Below are 22,061 nucleotides of genomic sequence, written 5' to 3'. Positions count from 1 at the left end.
CAGGGGTTTAAAGAATCTCCATGAGGCAGATTTACACTGATGATTCTTCTCATTCTGATTAACTTGCTTGCAACTTTTTCACACTTGTAGCACTTTTTCACCCCCACCCCCGAGCTCTCTCTTCATCTAATTATTGATCTCTCTCTGCTTGCTCTATCACACTTGCGCTCTTCATTTGCACTTTGTTTTTTACCCTATCAGCACATTCTGTCACTGCTCCCCCATCCCCCCTGCCCTGCAGCTTCCCAGCTCTCTGCTGATGGTCTCTGTTTTCCTCTGCCTCGTTCTCTGGCTTTCTGTCTTTGCCCTCTGTGTAGTTTTGTTACTGTTATTCAGCTTTGATTTTAATTTTCTCCAGATCCCGCTCAGCAGTAGGTTGACCCTAATCTACCAATTCATTAATGGGATTAGAGAGACAGAGAGAGTTTAAATGTTGAATACAGGCACAATTCTCTTGATCTGTTGGCTCCTTTGCAAAAGAGAGAGAGATGGATTATGGATATTTTTAGCTTTGAGAGCTACTGTAGGTAAGAAAATGTAACAAAGTACAGAAAGCCAATCAAAAAGAGTGGAGGGAGAAACAAACAGTTTTAAAGGTTGAACAGCGGACAATACTTTTCATTAAATGAAAGGGTAGTTGTGGTTTATGCATATTACTGTATATCAACCTTGTTTAAGGTTTAGACAACAGATGGCTATGACAGGGATTGGCTATTGTGCCAAGTGTAGTGAATAAAGGTCAGCTTTTCTACAAAATGTTATCACTGGATCAAAGATAAAAATGCACCAAAGTGTCTGTTGGTCCCGTAGTTTTTGTTTATTTTGGTAGTTCAATTAATCCTAAAAAACGTTCCATTTTTAAGATTTGAAGATTTCTCTAAGATGTCCCGGAGACCCAGGGCCCTCTTTAACAGCTCAAAATAACATACTTTATGAGAACTGCTTACAAACCTGATTTTGAACTGATGACATGTTTTAGAAGTCTGCTACAGAAAATCTCACATTACTTCGGTTTGGGCTCTCTCAGACTACAGCTGTAAAACCTTGTTAAATAATGCTAATGCTAATTTACATTCTACAATTACACATAAATTACACATGATAAGACTTTTAAGGCTGATTCATTTATTATCATTATTATTATTTAGAGTCAATCTAACTATAAAGGAAGGAATCTCTCTCTATGTGTCTGTCCTTCGATTTTCTCGACAACCGTTCATCCGATTAATTTCACATTTGGCAGGTGTATTGCTGAGGACCTAAGGAAGCGCAGTGTCGAGTGTGAAATAGATTGCATGAGCGGATCAAGTTAGTGGAGGGCTAAACCAGAGGTTAGCCGGCTCGGCAGCGGAAGTCTCTAGTGCGCTTGCTCTATGGGCCACGCAATGCCGAAGATCCGGGTAACTTTATACTGGGAAGTCAAACTTTTTTGGCTTCATGTGCCACTGAGCAGCTTTCATAGAAATAAATGGGGCCCCGCCTCCGATGCTTTATTCACGTTTTATTACTTTTTATCCAGCTCTCTTTATACATCCATCGTTATACCCAGAGCCATGTAGAGAGAGGGTTAGGGTTAACCCTAGCTAACGTTAGCTAGCTACCTTCAATGAATAATATCAGCCTACCCTTTGTAATGCCCTGGAAACCAGCTCTAACATGCCGTAGCTGGCTAGCTTCAGCATGAATTCATGAATTTTATCAATAGTAATAGCGGTACTAGCGGTAAAGATTTCATGCATTCACTATTACGTCTGGATGAAAACTTCTTAGAGTTTCATTTCAATGGCAGGGCTTTTCTTTCATTAGTCTATAATCATATTTTTTAATTGCGTATTTTGACATTTTTAACACACAATGCTTTTCATGTGTGCAGTGTGTCTTTGGCCTACATTCAGTAAATTAAATCTCGTTTAAAGTGGCAATCTCAAAGATTTTCATTTAAATAAATGTCTGATAAGTCACAAAAATCAAAAGTTGCTAATTCAACAGTTATGGTCAGAAAGGTTGGTTGCCGTTGAAAAATCTACTTTAAATCAACATTTCTACAGCAGCCACAGTTTAAAAGTTGAAAAAATGGCATTGAATCAACATTGTATTTGAGTCTTATTTTCAACATTGAAATACTAACATTAAATCAATATTGTACTGCCAACTTTCCTGCCGAAATAATTTAAATTAAACAAGGACTGGGGAACAACATAGGGGGGTGTGGGGCACTTTTGTTTTAAATAAAGCATTTACTTCACTTCTTCAACTTGTTTGGTGTTAGATGACAAAGTAAACTAATTAATTTATATGTAATGAGGAAAACATCTTTACATCGTTTTTGGAGAGAAATGGCAAAGAGGAGGGAGATCCAAGCCCTCCCCTAGAAAAAATGCTATATTCAACTGCTCCAACTGCCCAGTGGTTCCTTCATTTCTCACCAGCCTGTGGAGAAGGAGGTAAGTTTTAATCTTTTAACTAAGGAAAATGCTATGTCAACTCATAGCTGCTGTCTTGGCAAATTGGTCCATTGAAATAGTCCATAGTTGTAATATTGGAAGGTGATCTGGTGGTGAGCAAGCAAACAATAGGCTAGTTTGCTCAGTAAAGAAAAAAAAAACTCCAAATGGATCTTAGCAGAATTAAAGAAGTTCTTTAGAAATGACCTGCTATTTTTTTATAGCAAACATTTGAACCAGTGCCATTATCTTGCTGTCTTTACAGGTTGTCTATTGTTGTAATGGTTAGTAAATTAACTATTGTAAAGTGGTCATATTTGCTGTTAGAAAAAATGATGCCAGCTAGCATTAAGCTAATGTTAGTCATTAGCATGTGTGATGTTCACTCTCATTGACCCCAGCAAATACCAGGCTTCTGCTAAATATCGCCTCTTTTATGATGATCAATTAGGTGAAAACAGATGTTTGCTAGGTCAGTAGCAAACTTTTTTTTAACTTAAACTTACTGAAGTTAGCTCCACTATTAATTGTCACCTTTGCTGGTGCTCAAACTAGTAAGATTATATACATCCATTTTTATACTTTTATACTTACTGTATGCTAACCTAAGGGATGTAAAATTGTTTATTAAAAGAGCATCAAAGATTTATCAGGTTAGTTTGACTCAGATCCTTCAGAGTAACAGTTTATGAACATGTTTCATAAACATTTTAAAGTCATCCTGTCAGTTTAAGGGAAACTTTCTGTGGGTTCCTTTTCAGGATTGATGTTAACAGTATTTCAAGCTGTGTGCTGACACCTATGTTGAGACCGGTGGGATCTTCCTATATAACTTGCACCTGACTTAGGTAAGTGAAATGAATTGTAGGTCAAAATAAATGTCTCACAATAATGTATTGCGGAGAGCTGCTTGAAATGTCCTTGTTTGTTAGCAGTGCAAAGTCTGCGTAGGTTTTTCAAGTACTGGCTGCACTCAGGAGATAGTTGGGGGAAAGCACTAACAGAGTTACTGTGTCAAAATTAGCTGTACAGTCATTTCTGAGGCCATGGTTGTTGGTATTTTTTATGGGATTGTATTATACTGTAATGCCCACCATACACTAGAAGACTTTGAAAAGATTTTGAAAAGACTAGTCTGACACCATCTCACATCTAAAGACAATGTGTTGACAATGTGTTTTTAGTCATAGACTATAAGATTTTGCAAAGACTGGGGATCTTGCAGGGTCACTGTTTGCAAGACTACAACTAGATTCCTTTTGAGATTATTTCCCACTGGGCTGGATTATCCATATGACATATACACAAGCACAGCATTTTTTACAGTTTTTGTTATAAAATAAATAAATTATATATAAATTATGACATTGCTTCCTGAACAGATTTCACGATCAGCAGATTAACTTATTAGTAGTTTAGCATTTGAAATAATGCTAACATATCTGCTATCATACAATCTTGTGGTTGGTTCGTTTCACATCACAAACGAACCGCACCAGAGTCCACTTGGAAATGTCTCGGTCCAGTTGTTTGGTCTGCACCAGAGTTTGATGCTTTCACACCAGCCCAAACAAACCGCACTAACCCCAATTTTAGGGGGGAAGTAGCTGCTGCTGTGGTGCTGAAAGACGTAACATTCAATTCAATTTTATTTATATAGCGCCAATTCATTCATCATTCATCTCATCGCACATTGTACTCATTATAATACTATTTAGAGACCCAACAAATCCCACCATGAGCAAGCACTTGGCGACAGTGGCAAGGAAAAACTTCCTTTTAAGAGGCAGAAACCTCGAGCAGAACCAGACTCAATGGTGGGCGGACATCCGCCGCTGCCAGGTTAGGCTTTGAGAGAGAGAGATTTTGAGAGAGAGGCAAAGAGAGAGACAGAGAAGGGGGAGGGGGAGTGGGGGAGAGGGAAGCACCATGTAAATACCACCTTTAAAATAATAATAATGTGATGGTAGTGGTAATATTAATATTACCACTAACTTGATTCATTTGGTGTCAGACCACCTTACACCAAATGATCGAGATAAGAGGTGCACGACGCAACTCTAGCCATACCTGCCAACACTCCAAAACCAAAATGTAAATGCAATGGAAATTTGTCTGTGAGGTGAAATAGCTTGAAAAGTCATTTGGTGTATGGCTGCCATAAGTTTCTATTTTGTTCCCAAGCATGTAGGCTACTGTACATTAAAACTCAGTGGACGTCACTTTCTGTCCACTCCCTTAGCTACTCCAACCAACCACTCTCTCTCTCCATTCTGTCACGGTTGGACTGTAAGGTGATCTACAGAAAACGTCCACCACTACAAACGGTCTACCGTGAGCTTCAGGTGAGAATGCAAGGCAGCAAAGAGGCCCTTCAAGGAGACAGTAAAGAAAGACTGTCATGTGAGTTTGTACCACAATAAACTATGTATAATATGGATTAATTAATTACTTAATGCCCCTTTTAGCCCCATTAAAATAAATGATACGATAATTATATTTGGTTTTGTTTAGTCTGGTTTGTTAGCAAGAAGAACATAATTCATACTTCAATTTAAGCAACATATGTTGACAGCTGAAGACCTGAATAGTGACTGTATTCAGTACTGTGAATGATAACCTGTGTGTTGACCGTCAAAACATTGGACAGTGATGTGATGACACTAAATGGTCCTGGCCTTAAAGGTTTTAAAATGTAAATAAATGTTTGTTCTGTAAGTATTTCTCTCACTGTTAAAAAGACATGCAGTGATATTATATTTCACTTTATATATTTGATCTGTAAGTTTCATACATATTCCAAAGCACATTTACTTATTTTGTTAGTAAATATTATGTAAAGTTAAATGTATTCTACTGTCATTGATATTTTTGATAATGTGTATGAGTTAGCAAATGTTCTTCTCTTTTATTAAAGCAAAAGTTTTCTTGAACTTCATTTACATGCTGAGAACAATATCATGTTGTATAAATGTATAAATAAAGAAAATGTCATGAAAAGGGCTGGTTTCTTGTAGTTAATTAGATAATGGCTAAATCAGTGTTGATTCACTAACATTGTTTCAATATATCAACCAAAATGAATCAATAGCTCCTCAACCATAAGGCACATATGCATATATCTGGTATCCTTTGATAGATAATAAGCTAAAGTATATGAATCCATTAAACCTACTTCTATTACCATTCCAGAGTAAATGGAGATGCAATGAAGAAAAAAAACAAGATTTTCATCCTCGCCTAGTATAAAATCTAACCATCATAACCAGGGTCCAGTGGCTAATAATGCAGCTGGATGTATGCTCCTACTGCTTGACTACAAATGTAACTGTAAATGTGATGATGAAAATACAGTAAAATACAACCTTTATGATACAATTTATAGTCTGTTCAAAACCTGCCTGGAATGGGCACTGCACAAGTATTCTTAATTCTCATTTGAAAGTTTTTATGCAAAAAATGTAATTAAAATAAAGAGATTTAGTATTTATCCACCAGAATTATATTCCTGGCAGTGTGGAGAAGGCTTGTAAAGCATTGTGTATATAGGTTCAGTAACATTTACAGTTAACAGTTGCAAAAATAAAAAAGATGAACATGTATGTATTAAAGTTTATTCTTGTCTCACCACAAGGTCCATTTAGTGGAGCTCCATGGCACAGAGGAATACGATATACACAACACTTGTTAGTAGGGTACATTCATTTTTGGTTTGGGTGTTTACATGGGGTTTGTTGACTATATGAAAATATAGAACATCGGTAGACTTATCCTTTAAACGCAGAAACTTGCCAACATGTGTAATGAAATAAACAGCAAGATTTACACTGAAGTAAAGAGAAACACACTCAGTTGCCACCTAGCTAAAACTAATGCAGTTCAACACAACAGTCCTGCATTCATTTCTCCATTCATGAAGCTTCAAATGTTCCGATTTTGTTAACACTTTTTAGAGAGGTGTTGATTCAACTGTGTGGTCATTTTGCATTAGTATTGTGTTAGAGAGGTGTTTCTAATATTTTGTCCAACCCATGTATATCAACAGCTTTCAGTAGATAAACCCTAACCTCGCATGTGTAAATATTTTATGTGAAACAACTTGTGACCAAGATTTAAAGACTATTGAAAAGATTTGTAATTTTTACAGTAACACAAACTGCACAATCTGCAGAGTGCTGCAGTGTGATGAGTACATAGTTTGATGTTGCAATGGCACCATAATAAAAATATTTCCCAGTTTCATCTTTATTTCTATCTCTGTTTATCTTTCTGTCTCTGTCTCTCAGGCTTTGTCCTTCCTCGGCTTGGATGTCACAGAAGAGAAGAGGAAGAAGTTGAGACAGAGTCTGACCACAGACCCACAAGGCACTGTGGCCTATGGAGGTGAAACACATGTACAGAAACACACACAAACACACACATTTCCAGTTGTGTCAAGAGCAAGGTGAAATATCTGTGTTGAAATCCTGTCAAATCACAGGCTCTGTGTGACAGCTGCATGTCAGTTTCTGGTTGTGTCACTTGTATATGGTGTCCGTTTGTAGCCAAGCAGACAGTCAAAGTGCAGCATTTCTATGACTCTGTATTCAGTGCTCTATAACTGTAACTCTCATTTACAACAGGAGCTGGTTAATAAATGTTGTGGTATTATATCATGATATTTTGTTATTACTAATAATAATTACTGATCTATTACTAATTCTATCTGCTAATTAAGGGGTCATAAAATAAATCTTCTAATATGTTTAAATATTAATAGTTTAATGAATGGTACATTAGCATAAACACATAGATAGAAAAAACTTCATTTAGAATTGCGTTTCTTCTAGGGCTGCAATCAATTAGTTGTTTCAGCTCTAATTTCTTCCAAACCTATGGTGTATGTAGGTGTACTGTGTGAAGCATTTGAAGTTACACAAAACATCAAATAACTAAAAATCACCAGAGTTTATTCTGACTTATCTCACGGCCTCAAGTCCAGACACCAGGATTGTATGGACGTTTCAATTAGATGTAAATAAAATCGGGATCAACAAAGTCATGTGTTGTAGGTTTCTATGGCAACAAACATGGCACACGGTGCAAAGGTAACAGAGGACTCTCAGACTAGAACTGAAAAAACAAAGCAGCTTCACAGCGTTCAACCCAACAAGAAACCAAATGGAAAGTATGTTTGTGCTGAACACTGGTGGAGTATCAGTACACCTGAGGAATGAGAACAGCTTATGCCTCACAAACACCAAATCAAAACAACAACTATTTAGCCCCTTTCCCAGTAAGCTAACATGACATGTTTGGTACCAACGGATTCATTGCAATCTCAAGATCCATATGATAACACTGGCTTCACGCTAGCTTAAACTGAGTGCCTTCAACTGAACAGCCTTCAAAAGACAGTAATGTGTAAGATGATCCACCATGATTTTCAGAGGGTTAAAAGTAAGCCAAGTAAACCAAGATCTGAGAAGGAGAATAATTCCAATTTTAAGATCATGGTGATCAGAGTCTAATTAAAGGACCAGTGTGTAGGATTTAGTGGCATCTAGTGGGGAACCTGCTGTTTACAACCATTTGAATACCGCTCGCCTCACCCTCCTCTTCCAAGCGTGTAGGAGAAACTACGGTAGCCGTGAAACTCGCGAAAAACCCGAACAGCCCTCTCTAGAGCCGGTGTTTGGTTTGTCCATTCTGGGCTACTGTAGAAAAATGGCGGTGCAACATGGCGACCTCCGTTGAAGGGGATCCGCTCTGTATGTAGATATAAAAGGCTTATTCTAAGGTAATGAAAACACGATTCTTAATTTCAGGTTATTAAACACTAATTAAAACATATTTAGAATATAAACTCATATCGGTATGATGCTTAGATTGGAGGCAGTCAACCAGGTTAGCTTGGAGCATATATTTTTGCAAAACATTAATTAAACAGCATCATAGCAACGATGTCATGTAACAACAATCTATCAACATTACCTAGCAAAGTTTAACATCATGAACCACATGACCCTCAGTTTCAGACACAGCCACTGAGAGTGACAAGTCCCTCATCATCTCCTAATAATGTTACTGAGGACGTGAGACAAGGTGAGCTCATATAGTGGCAACTAAAAGTTATTCTAAGACTGCTTGTATAGGGCCCAGAATTTTGTGCTACACCGTTGGTTGCGTTTGCAGATTTGCATATCATAGAAGACTGGACTATTGGCCTTGGCGGAGGTCCTCTATCTCTGGGTGGCCTCCTAGTTCACAGTGCCTCTGCTGCCTCACTTGAGGGACAAGCTATCATACTTTACGGCTGTTACATTTAATAAAGTCAGCAAACAGCTGACTGCTTAGCATGGCTCGCTAGTTTTCTCAATTTTGCATTAATGAAGATAACAATAGCTTAGTTTACAGACAGGGAAACAGGGTGTTTAGATGGACAGTGCATTTTAGGAATGCCCCCTGCTGGAGTACAAGGCATAGCCTGTTGAGCTTATACCCTGTGAACAGGTCATTACAGGTTATTACACATCTAATAATTAATGTTTTGAAAATTAAGTCCCCTGGGCACAACCCTTAAATAAGGGAAAAGGATAGCTAATTAATTGATTCAGTCACATAAAATACACTAAACTATCACTTTTGAACTCCGATTAATAATTAAATTAGTAACTATAATGAAAATGACCATTAATAACGGTTCTCGAGACTAACGGCGTCCCGTAGAAAATGTGTTTGGACGAACAGAGCTTTTCCCCGGAGAGGGATTTTTGTATGTGTGTGTGTATGTATATATAATCTATATAATATCACTTAGTAAATGACAAACTGATGACATTTGACAAATGACATTTCAGTGCACCGGTGCACCGCTTAACGGTGAGGGCCGGGAAAACGGTTTAAATGGAGTGTAACCTGTCAGCCAGCGGCAGCAACCATGTAACTGTCAGCTGACAAAACAAACAACAATGTCGGCCTGCAGGGCAAAAGCCATGGCAGCTTTCCTAGTTTGCAAATAATTGCCAGCATGGCCAGTAATGTTCACAGTGTGATTTGTGTCTGTACGGGCCATGTGGTCGCAGCTGCTGTGTTACTAAATTGTATCCTATTTAATTTTTTTAATTCAGTTTATTTTCTTTCAAACCTTTTTCTTTGAATGGAACAAAATAAATATAATTATTTATGTCCTCACATTTTAATGGTGTTTTTATTATGCAACTAACAACTATAGATGATACTAACAAAGTAAAGGAACAACATTTTAGTTCAGATTACGTTCACTTCAGGATAGTTAAAATTGTTTTTTGGGATGGTGGTGAAAAACGTTAGTCTGGAGCCCTGATTAATAGCTAGTAGTTTAAAAGATTTGGAGTTCTACATAGAAGAGGTTGGCAAAGTTCACTCTTGTGCAACATTAAAGAAACCAGCATAATTACACACAAGCATTTATTAAAAGATGAACAAAGCAAAAACACAATATGAAGTCTAACTCTAATTGCACTAAACAAAGGGTGTGTGGGTGATCCAAAATGGCTGCTTTGATCCAAAATGGCCTTAAACAAAAGAAATCTAATTCAAAATGGCGGCTAGACCATGTTTGAAAAGAGTGTGGCTCTGTTAAAGGTCAGATTAGAGTGGATGTGTGTGATTGGTGTAGGATAATAGTGCCCAGTTAAAAGAAGTTAGTTAGCATGACTCTGTCTGTGTGAAGCATAACATTAGCTAACATCAACTTAGCATGTGGCTTCCAAATCCTAACGGGGGAAGCACATCACAACAATAACACTCAAAGAACCAAATTAATACATATACATTCACAAAAATAAGACAATCCTGTGCTTAGCCAAGTACATTGTTAAGCTATGTGAAACTATGTAATGCCCAGTTACATTACCAGTCCATGGAGGGAAAGAAGGTTGCTTTGAAGTCCTCCTTGTTAGCCAGCGGTCCGTCTGTTGTAGATGGGGCAAGCTAGAAAGAATTGTGGTTCGGGGAAAAGTCCTTGCTATGCAGTTTCCGATCAGAGGAAGCCGGTCACTCCATTTGTTGTTCTCCTTACAGTTAGCTTGGTGCTAACTGCCTTATTTGCTTCTTAGTTAGGTGGCAGACTTTGTGTAGTACCCATTGGTGCTAAGCTTTGTTGCAGAAATCTTACACAGGTCCTCGTGGCGCTGCTTCAGATCAGAGAGAAAGAGTTTAGTTCTGCTGTCAGTCTGCTGTCTGCAGGCCACACTGAGAGGGAGACAGCAGCAGCTGTCTGCTGCTTTAGAAGAGTCCCTGGAGAAGAGAGAAACAATAATGGCTGCTGATCCATTTATTGACCTGGTGACATCATTGGTCACAGGTCAGACTGACCAAAGGTAGCTGGAAGCTGGGTCCATGGGGGGAGTTCACACCTACTGTAGGTGTGAAGTCTGGAGGATTGTGGGAAACAATGGCTTTCCTTTGTTTACAGAACGAAAGAGCATGTGGTCTCGTAATAAAAAAGTAAAAAAAAAAAATGTTCGAAATGATTTCAGATGGCCTCATAATTAAACATACTTTGAAAAAAAGTGCACAGAAACTGAAAGTAGAAGGGAAGCAAACTTAAGATATTTTTTAAATTCATGATATAAATTAATAATAGCACAAATTAACATTTATACTAATATTAATTTATGTCTGTATGAAACACTTATCCCTTCCTTTTAGATGTATAATTTAGGGTTCTGGTGGCTATGGTAACCCTGACCTTTCTGTCATCAATAACAAACATTTTCTATCTGTGCTTGTCTGTCGACTCTCAGACTTCGTGGAGGCCACCCGGAACGCCTTCCAGGAGAACCTGGAGGAGCTGGGTTTAGGGGCGGGTCCCTTCATGTTTTCCTATCACGAAGCAGCTAGTTTGATGGACACATCGGCCTTCCACTCCCCCGTAAGCAGTCCTCACAGCCTCTCACATGCAAGCACTCTTACACAGATTAAATAGAAAAGATAACTAACATAACTGTCTTTTACGTGTGTGTGTGTGTGTGTGTGTGTGTAGACATATGAATCAGAATGCAGCTACAGCAGTGAGGAGATGGAGCAGTTTCAGACAGAGGTGAAGCAGCTGCAAACCCAGATGAAGCAGCTCAAGGTGAACACACACACTCACACAAAAGTGTTGGTAGCAGGATGCCGAGTTTTATTTTAGTTTTATACACAACCAGCAAACAGTTTTTCAAAATTAGCTGTATGTTTGAACATTAACATTGTAATCCTTCAGATTACAGTCCCAGTTAATACCATTAATCCCTGCAATATTTAATCATTCACTGAAAAAAGCCACTGAAAATGTCATAGACCAATTTTTAATGAGTAGCAGTAGCAGTCATCGCTAATCTCAGTGACAAATACATTGCATTTCCTGTGGCTGCTTCATAATAAAAGCCAATCCCGTAGTTCAGCAGTTTAATGCTTGGAATTGTGAAACAGCAGCAGTAGGAAAGTTTGGTTTGCAGTAACTTAACATTGCAAATACAGCTATGACACAGCTGTAGGAGACCAAGACTTCTATCAATTAGATAACATCACAAACAATAACACTTAAATACATGCATGCATCTTTTCCTGTGTAGCCCTTGTATGTGGGTACACTATTTGAATCCCAATAGGGGAAAGTAGACTCTAGCAATGAAAACTATGTAGTGAAGTAATTATAGAATGCAAATACAGTGTTCTATAAAATAAAAATATTAAGGATTAGAACTTTAAACTTTTTGTCAGAGTCAAAGAAGCCACAGAGAAAAGTGCAGTGGCACGAAGCCAACAGCCAAAGCTCAATTGGAAAATAACTGACACGTGTCTAAAGTAACCAAATGAAATGAAATGAGTGAGGGCAGAAGGAAGTGTTTTCTCTGTTAGTGTGGTTTCACCCAGCCACAGAAGGCTCAGACCCACTGACCTGATGATTACCTCTGTTAAAACCTCCTGGGCTTCATTTGCTGCCTCTCTTGGCAGGTGATGCTGAAGGACATGGAGCACAGCAAGAAAACCCTGGAGGAGGAGCTGCAGAAGACCTCAGAGGTGAGAGACGAGCCAAGGCAGTGTGTGGAGACAAATGCTAGTGAGATTTATTTACAAGTGTAAAATGAAAGAGTCAGCGATAGGCATCTGAATTAGGTTGAATCCAACACGTGAATATATTTACCACGGAACGTTCTGTTGTCCTTCCCAGAAAGCAGGTTTGACTGTGGAGGAGAACACCCGTCTGAAGAGTCGTCTGCAGGCAGCCGAGGCCGAGGCGGGGCAGCGGCAGGCCAGCAGTGCAGAGCAGGACTACGAGGAGGTCATCCAGCTGCTGGAGGCTGAGATCAAAGACCTGAAGAACCAGCTGGCCAGTAAGAGGCAAGCACAAGGAGTGGAGGCCACCAAGGTGAGTCTCAAGCAGGTATTTAACTATTTTTATACTACATTTCAACCCTAACCCTTTACTCCACATTTATTTGTGTGCTTTAGTTACTAGTTACTTGGTAGATTTGGATTTTATATACAAAACATGTGATCAACAAATAAAATACACACTCAACAATATATAAATAGTTGAAATGAACTTTGCATCGACCAGCTGCACCATTAAAATACTGATTACATATTAGTGCATCAATATCATAATAATCCAATAATAATGTAATACTCTGAATATGTGCATTATGCATACTATTACTTTTGATACTTCAAATATATTTTGCTTATAATACTTCTGTACTTTTACTTAAATGAAATTACACAGGACTTTTTAACTTGTGGTATTACTACTTTTACTCAAGTAACAGTTCTGAGTACTTATTCCACTGCTGGACACAAGTGGTCTAGTGAAGCATTTAGACACTATTTCCATCTGGTATTAACCAGCAATCTGTATGTTGACATCTGATTACAGGCCTTTGCCTTTACACCTCATACTAGGAAACATTCTCGTTATCTATATTATTCTGCTCGCATTTTGATCAAATCTCAATATGCAAATTATGTAGGTGGGTTGCCGGACTTGTCAACAAACTGCCACAGGCACACAGGTTTATTAAAAAGCACACAGCCCTGGGGGGCTCCAGTGTTGAGCACAAGGAGGAGGTGTGACCGCCAGGCCGAACTGTCTGGGGTCTGTTTGTGAGGAAGTCCAATATCTAATTACAGAGTGTGGTACTCAAGCCCAGAGTGCTAGGTTTTCCAGTCAGTTTCATGGGGGAGACTGTGTTGAATGCTGAGCTGAAATCAACAAACAGCATTCTGATGTAGGTGTTGTTCTCAAGGTGTGTGAAGACTGAGTGGAGGGCAGTGGAGATGGTCGCCTGTTCTTTATGTGTTGTAGAACCAGTTTCTCATCAGAATGGGGGTGAGACCCACAGGGCGGTAATCATTTAGACTAGACACTACAGACTTTTTAGGTACAGGGACAATGGTGGCTGTCTTAAAGGAACACTCTCCTTAGACAGTGATATGTTAAAAATGACATCAACTAGCTGGTTGGCACATGTTCTTAGTACACGGCCAGGGATGTTATCAGACCCTGCAGCTGTACTCATATTCATTCTCAGCAGGATTCTTCTCACATCCGCTGTGGATACTGACAGTGGCTGGTCTTCTGGAGGCAGAGTGGACTTTACAGCTGACTCTTTGTTGTGGAGATCAAAACGAGCATAAAATGTGTTGAGCTCATCTGGTAACGTGGCCTCACACATGATGGGGGCGCTCCTGCTTTTGTAGCCTGTGATGTTTTTGATCGCCTGCTACATGTCTTTGGTGTTGTTGGTGTTGTCCAGTCTCTCCTGATGTCTCAGCTTTGCCTCCTTGATGCCAGCTTTCAGTCTCTGGCGGTGCTGTAAGCTTCCTTGTCTTCTAAACGAAAAGCAGCTTTGTTGGCTCTGAGTAGAGCTCTCACCAGTCCATTCATCCAGGCTTTCTGGTTGGGGAATGATTTTATTTTCTATGTGATCACCACATCATCAATACATTTTCTGATGTATGATGTCGCTGACGATGTATATTCCTCAAGATTGATGTGGTTCTCCTGGGTGGCGGCATCTCTGAACATGAGCCAGTGTGCACTCAAAACAGTCCTGTAGAGCTGCTGTAGCTTCATCTGTCCACACTTTAGCTGTTGTTACTGATGGTTTGACCCTTTTTATCAGCTGGGAGTTAGTAGGCGGGAGAAGCAGGGAAATATGATCTGATTGACCAAAATGAGGATGGGGAGAGCTTTGCAGCTGCCAGAAATGTTTGTGTAAGCTTGGTCCAGTGTATTTGTTCCCTGGTAGGGTTGTGGACATGCTGGTGGAATTTAGGTAAAACAGTTCTGAGGTCTATTTGATTGGTTCTTTTGTCATGTGACTGCTGACTGATGACCTCATACAGTTGCTGTAGTGCGTTTTTTGAATTTGCATCTGGAGGAATGTAAGCAAGAGCAACAAAAACACTGGTGAATTCTCTGGGCAAATAATATGATTGACATCTTAACAATAAAAAATCCAAATCTGGGGAATGGAATGTCCATCCACTTTGACTGCGTTTCAGCACCAAGCATCATTGATGTAAACACAGAGTTCGCCTCCTCTCGTCTTACCGGAGTCTTGTGTTCTGTCAGCACAGAACTTGGTCCACCCGTCGTGTGCAATAGTTTCGTTGTGGTGCAGCCGGACTCTGATTTCCCGTTGTTGAGTTAGCCTGAGTCTTATCTCATCTGTTTTATTTTCCTGCGACCGGACTGGGCTATGGAATAGCCTCCGGTCCGACCTGGGTTAGCTTACCTCTCTTTCCTCTCTTCCTGTGTCGGTCACACCGCTTGTGGTGACGTTTGGCCTGGCTGGTCTGGTTGTCAGGACGGGAGATGCAGTGAGCAGTGATCGTCTCAAGGTCCACTGCACTTAATCCAATCCCTGCACGTCCTTTTCTGATGTTTCATGAGTGTCTTACTGCCATAAGTAATATGCGCTTCAGTAATAAGGGCGAGAAAATAACAAATCAAAATAAAAAAATGTAGCGAAGTTTGAGGGAGCTACTGGCCGCCATATCTACATGCGCAGCCGTTGCCATGTACACACATACACACCGGCACCGATATATCTGCAATATCGTGTGGTATTTAAAAAACATTGAGCTAAGCCTTTCCTTTCCTCTTTCCTCCCTCCGTCCTCTGTCTCGAGCTGCAGGCCCTGCAGCACCATCAGTGTGCCGCCTGCTTTGTTGCCACGTCTTTGTGAAACACATCAAGCTGCATTTCCAACAGCCCTGCTGACACAGAGCTCTGCCACTGTTTTCACCAGAAGCCTGCTTTAATGAAAAGAAGGCTTTATATTTATTTCCTCTGGCTCTCTGGCTTACTGCCTCACTATCTGTGGCTTTTCATCTCAGGTGGTAAATCCTCTGGCTGTACACTGGCACTGCTCACAGGAATCAACTGTGAGCCATAACAGCATCCAGTGACAAAGATGATGAGACAGCGAGTGTTTGAAACCTCTTCACCCTTCTTCTCTGAGGACCAAAAAAATGTGACAGCGGCTGAGTACATGGTCACATGGTTAGATGAGTTTAAATACATGGTCTGATGACCAGAACCTTCCTCCTACTTGTTTTTTCTTCTTCTTACTATCTTCCAGTTCTTTCTTCCCTCTTTTCTTCATTGTTTCTATACCTTTCCTCCTTCCTTGCCTCTGCAGACACAGTATTTGTAGAGACCTTTGATCAAGACCAGATTTAAAGTTGCCGTTGTAAATCTGCATTTAAGTGCATTTCCATCCACCTGTTTTTCTGCATATTTTCAGCGCATTAAAAACGTGGAAACGCCGGAAATGTTTTGTATTCCTCTTTGGGTTGAGAAACTTCATCAGAAAAATAAACAACAGCTTCGGGTCCCCGTGGACTACACCGGCACTCCGCCTCCAGGGTGACGAGCTCCATGTCCACAACACCATGTCCACATCAGGTCACAGGTGCCCTGGTCATAGGCGACTCCACCATCAGGAATGTCAGAACAAACTCTGCAATAAATTGTTGTGTCGTGGGTGCCACTGTCAGCGATATAGAGGAAAAAGCTACTGATGACTGATGACATCTGTAAGGAGCAGTCTGAGCTGCTGAAAAGTGACTTTGTACACTTGTTTTGCTGCCTGAAAAGAACAGCGAGACACATCTACATATTGGCCCCATCCCCTCCTGTGGCCGCGGCGTTGGACATTTCAGCAGGTAACTGTCTCTGCACACCTGGCTCTCATCGGCCTGCGCTGTGTCTCCTACATCGACAATTTCAACCTCTTCTGGGAACGCAGACAATTATTTAGAGGCGATGGCATACATCCAAACTGATTGGGGGCAAAATTTCTTTCACCAAACATTTCGTTCTCTGAAATGTAACAGGTAGCCAAAACACTCCCACAACGTCCACTCGCTCTGACCAGTCCCAATATCACTCACGTCCCCGGACTTAATCTTTTTCAGCTCACAGACAACCCCACCAGACCAAACTTCAAAACTCCTCTAAACTCCACATTAATTGATATCAAACTAACAGACCACACAAATACCCTGCCTCTGGAGTCTTTGCCCTTGACCTTAGTGATCACTATCTGGTCGCCTTTGTCAGAGATACTAGAATTCCAAAATCTCAAATGATCACCACACGAAATTACAAGCATTTTAATCTTCAGGATTTTTTTTAACAATTTCTCAATCTCTGACATTGATAAAATGTTCTCTTTTACTGATCCTGCCGTGACACTGGTAAACTTTACAGAATCTTTTAATGTCATTGCTGACAGACATGCTCCTTATAAAAAACACAGAATTAAAAACAGATTCAGTCCTTGGTTCTCCCCACATCTCTCTAATGCCATCCATAACAGAGACAAAGTCTGGGCCATGGCTAGATCCAGTGGCACCCCCGAGGACTGGTTAACCTTTAGGCGACAAAGAAACATCTGCACCAGCATGATTAGGAAGGCTAGATCTCTGCCTATGATAGTACCTCTAACTTTTGGAACACCATAGCATCTCTTAAGAACTCTGCCATTACAAGTCAAACAACTATCTAATCATATTACTGATAGATCTTCTATGTCTGAAGCTTTTAATCCCCATTTCCTCTCCTCTGGTCTTTTATATGTCTGCTGATTCATCTGTAGACAATTACCATATCCGTCCAGCAGAGGGAGTCCCCAGCGCCTCAGCTTCTTCTGAGTGTAAATTTTCTTTTAGTCTGGTCAGCAGTGCAGATGTTTACAAAACTCTGGTTAGGTTAAAAGCTTGCAAAAACACTGGTGCAGATAATCTTGACCCATATGTCCGTCATCTAAGTGCCCCCTTAATCTGTCCACATTTAGCACATATTTTTAATAGACATTTTTAACAGGCATGATTCATGGAAGCTTCATGGAAAAGCGCCTCAGTAACACTGTTATACTAAAGTGGTGATGTCTCCACTTACTACAGCCACAGCAGTCTGGTTTTCACCCAGGTCACAGCACAATAACAGCTGCAGTTTCAGTCATTGATCACATTGTCTCCTTCATAGATAAAAAACAAGTTCATAAAATCCTACTCCACAAATTACAGTCATAGGTCTAGATGAAGCCACGCTTAATTGGTTCCACTCCTCTTACAGAGAGAATGCAGACTGTTGTTGCTGATGGTACTCATTCAAGCCATCTTACCATCAGAAATGGGTTTCCACAGGGGTCTATCCTTGGTCCACTGCTGTTTACATTCTACATAAATAACATAATACTTCCAAATCAATACTTCAATGTAAAAATTTTTGCAGATGATACTATTTTATATGCGCCAGGTGCCACCCCAGCCTAGGCCCTGACTCGTCTTCAGTCTGCCTTCGATGCTATCATTCTTTAATCACAGACTAGTTTGAAATGCAGAAAAGATAGAGTTCAAGGTATTCTCCACCTCCACCAGTGACTCTGACTATCCTGCCATTAAAACTTTAAATGGCACTTACAGTATATTGCTCTGGCTGAGTCCTACATATACTTAGGACTCTGGCTTGACAGCAGACTATCATTCAAGATTCACATTCAACATTTGACTTAAAACTTAAAAATCAAACTAGGTTCCTTGTATAGAATTAAAGGATGTCTGTCTTCTTTCAACTGTAAAACTATTGTGCAGTCAACCGTCATGTCTGTCCTCAACTGTGGAGATATTCTGTATTGTCATGCTGCCCCATCAACACTTCAGCAGTTAAATCCTGTTTATCACAGTGCTTTACTCTTTATCATACTCATCATTGTTCTCTGTATCACATGGTTGGATGGACTTCCTTACGAAGAAATAGCCATCTCATGTTATTCATCTATAAAGCTCTACTGTTAAAGCTTCCAAACTACCTCACATCTCTTCTCTCATTTTAATCTGTAACTACAGCACACAATGGAATGAACTGCAAACTGCCCTCAAACTACAGTCTTACATTCCCTTTTTAATTTTAAAGCTTTATTATCTGAAGTTTTGAATGACTCTTGTAACTGTTGTAATTAATTACCTTGTTTATCGTGTAGTTGTGTTGATTCTGTTTGTTTGTGCTCCTGTGAATGTTCTTGTTCTCAGGTCTCTCTTGGAAAAGGGATCTTAATCTCAATGAGACTGCTTGATTAAAGACTAAAGATTAAATAAAAAAAAAAATGTGACGTGTGTTTGTCAGGAGGAGGTGCTGGAGCTGAACAGGAGGCTGACAACCATCGACTGCCAGCTGAGGAAGTCGGAGCTGAGCAGGAAACACCTGGAGATCTCCAACAAGAAACTGCTGGGCTTTGCACAGGTACAACTTCAACTGGACACACTCACATAATTGGTTTTCATTTTATTTAAATAAGGTTTTCTATGTTGAATATAGATACTCAAAACCATAGTTTTCATTTTGTTATTAATGAATAAGTCAGATGATATTCTATATTGTTCTTATTGTCAATACATCCCATGTGCAGAGCCAATGAACAATGAATGTATTCTACTAACAAGTCTTACGTGTGTATCCAAAGTCTGATAATTCTTCTTCCTCTGTGCCATAGAGCTCCAGTGAGCCACACTGTTGGAGACATGTTCCTTCATCACCATGAACACACACACTGTAGTTTATTCTGACTCACACACACACCGTCCTGCTGCCCCAAATATTCACTAGAGCACTAGTCTGCCCCCCAGTGGCTGAGAGACACACTGCAGCTCTCTGCAACATTTGATAAACCAGCCAGATATCTGGACTTGTTTTCCTCCCTGACCCCTGCTCTGAAAATCCACTTGAAGAAGGATTTCCAAATGCCATAGATAGTTTTGCCTTCTCTTGCCTCTGAAAAAGTTCAATGGGGAACATTGCAGTTGGTGATTATTTCATTTTCATTTAATGAACCGTCAAACAAACTGGGGTCTGAAGAGCATTTTTGTTTTGAGGAATAATTCTGCCAGATGGCTGAGGCTGAGATCACCTGCAAACCGTTTTACTGTTGTGTCCAGGTAGCATAGAGTTGTGCAAACTGTCATCACCAGTGTTATTGGATAGTTTTGATTTGTTGGTGAGCCGAATGAATCCTTTAAATGGCCACCATTGAAATATGGATTAAAAGTTCATTATCATTCTATTTTTACAAAACACAGACACGATGAGACACATTACCTGCAACACATTAGTGACTGTGAGCAGCTCTTAGTGACTCAGGAGTCCTCTGAACTTCCTCTAACTTCCCTCAGACTCAGGAGCTACTTTTAGCACTATAATGCTCTGTGAATTACTCTTAGACCAAAAACTTAGGAGTACTAAAGTTAGGACAGACATGGCCATTATTTTTAACTTAGGAGCTACTTTTAGCCTGAAGATGTTTGTGAATACGAGCCCAGAACCCAATCAGATCCTAAAGAAATGAGATCTGAACAGACCGGAGAAAAGACTGGAACATGAGGAAGACATACTTAAGTCAGGGATTTGATTGCATTTGAATTGGCTGGTTAAAGATTAAGCTTGTGTTACTGATGTTATCAGACTGTCTAGGGCTCTCTCAGAGGTGAAGTGGACTAGAAAGTGTACAGTCAAGACACTGGGCCTCATGCAAGAACATTTTTGGATTCTTCCTCTAAACATCTCTCCTTAATTAAACCAAATTCTGATTCTGATTTACCGAACTCTCTAAACTGCCCTCGCCAACTGTTCGTTTCAACTTGATGTGTGGCACCTGTACATATGGAGGTGGGCATTAGTGAGATTTGACATTTGCATAATCGACACCCCCAAATCAGCAGACAAAAGCGGAACGGATTTAGCAGTCAGTAGAGGTAAATGAGAAATTTTACTACAGCTGCTAACGACGTGTAATCAGAGCAGTGACAGAAGGAATAGTTCGACATGAAGTCAGGTGCGAAAAGCGTCTCGCTGATGACTGACGGGTCAGTGAGAGGAACAGATGAGAGAATACATTTATTCCGGGTGTTGCAGAGAGGATGTTCCCTCTGACAGAGACCTGCATAAAGAGGCAGCTTTTTCCCTGCAACTACAGAATTGTTGTCGTGCCAAAATACTCATACCAATAAAATCTAAAATAAAAAACTAGTCGTCAAACCTCACAGTAAGTTGGCAGCAGGGATGCACATCGACCACTCAGGAATTTTGTTCATGCCTAAGACAAAATTCTAAGTATGAGATAATTAGTCATGTGCCACTTGAGGACCAATCTTTTCGTAAAAGTGGTTCTTGCATGAGGCCCAATGGCCTGGTCCGGTCTCCGGCTCACGTTTACACGGGTCCAAGTCTACCTCTCATTCAGGCTTTGAAATCAGCTCTCTCTGAAACCCCTTCATCACCTTCTCTCTCTTTGTGACCTTGAGGTCCTCGTTCGGTGTCACATGAAGACCTGCCGTCCGTACTGGTTCAGTGTTATTGAGAAAGTTGTCACAGAACTCTTACATGTCTCTGTCCTCAGAACGTCCACAAAGTGCTGACAACACCCAGCCTGTTTGGAGGAGAAGGCGGGTAAGAGACTGAACACCTACTGCTCAACATCACAGTATTAGTTAGCCACAGCTCTGCAGTAAGACTCTCCCTGTGTGTGTTCTGTATATCAGGAGCAACAGGTCATCTCCAGCCACTGACAGCCCCGACACCCCTTCACCACTTCCTGATCCCGCCTTCCAACTGGCTGTGGAGGCCAAAGAGCTGGTGGCGGGAGTCTGCACCCTCCCTGCTGATGACCAAGGTACAGAGCACAGACGGGAATACACAGGAGCAGGCTGAAAAACACTACACCAGAATATTCTAGAACACGCCACACTGAAGCTGAAACGACGGGTAGATTCATTCAGAAATAATAGAATCATTTTGCAGCAATTTTGATAATCAATTAATCATTTGACTAATTTTTCAAGCAAAATTGCCAATAAACTCTCTGGTTCCAGCATTTCAAATGTGAAGATTTGGACAGTTTTTCGGACTGTCGAGCAAACAAGCCAATCGTGAAGGCCATCTTTACTGTTTGAGTAACTGATTAATGGAAAACATTCATCTGCAGCCCGACTCCACACAAGACACGAACCTTTGTGGCATTTATCATTCTTTTTTTTTCTAATTTCCAAACAAGTGTAGGTAAGAAGAAATGTTCTGAGTGGTTGAGATCACTAATAAACTGA

The 22,061-nt window shown here is 40.2% G+C and overlaps 1 protein-coding gene and 1 long non-coding RNA gene across 7 annotated transcripts in view; one reads left to right on the top strand and one right to left on the bottom strand.

Annotated features, from left to right (window-relative positions):
• Nucleotides 1-22,061, top strand: part of si:dkeyp-72e1.9 (syntaxin-binding protein 4) — a 138,138-nt gene that overhangs the window by 113,784 nt on the left and 2,293 nt on the right. For 4 of the 6 annotated variants that reach the window (XM_044182695.1, XM_044182697.1, XM_044182691.1 and 1 more), the window contains 8 exons: nt 6,731-6,827; nt 11,213-11,340; nt 11,452-11,544; nt 12,408-12,473; nt 12,625-12,837; nt 19,093-19,209; nt 21,359-21,408; nt 21,501-21,631. In XM_044182695.1, the coding sequence (XP_044038630.1) occupies nt 6,731-6,827; nt 11,213-11,340; nt 11,452-11,544; nt 12,408-12,473; nt 12,625-12,837; nt 19,093-19,209; nt 21,359-21,408; nt 21,501-21,631 (895 nt within the window). The remainder of the gene's footprint in view (nt 1-6,730; nt 6,828-11,212; nt 11,341-11,451; nt 11,545-12,407; nt 12,474-12,624; nt 12,838-19,092; nt 19,210-21,358; nt 21,409-21,500; nt 21,632-22,061) is intronic. The other 2 variants (XM_044182693.1, XM_044182694.1) reach the window with 2 other exon arrangements.
• LOC122869552 lies at nt 8,996-12,727 on the bottom strand. The gene is made up of 3 exons (XR_006376344.1): nt 12,598-12,727; nt 12,363-12,455; nt 8,996-10,703 (listed from the first exon to the last, which is right to left on the bottom strand). It is a non-coding gene; the product is annotated as an uncharacterized LOC122869552 (long non-coding RNA).

This window comes from Siniperca chuatsi, linkage group LG21, assembly GCF_020085105.1.
Source record: "Siniperca chuatsi isolate FFG_IHB_CAS linkage group LG21, ASM2008510v1, whole genome shotgun sequence".
In the NCBI taxonomy this organism is placed as follows: domain Eukaryota; kingdom Metazoa; phylum Chordata; class Actinopteri; order Centrarchiformes; family Sinipercidae; genus Siniperca; species Siniperca chuatsi.
This window is presented reverse-complemented; position numbering and strand designations above follow the sequence as displayed.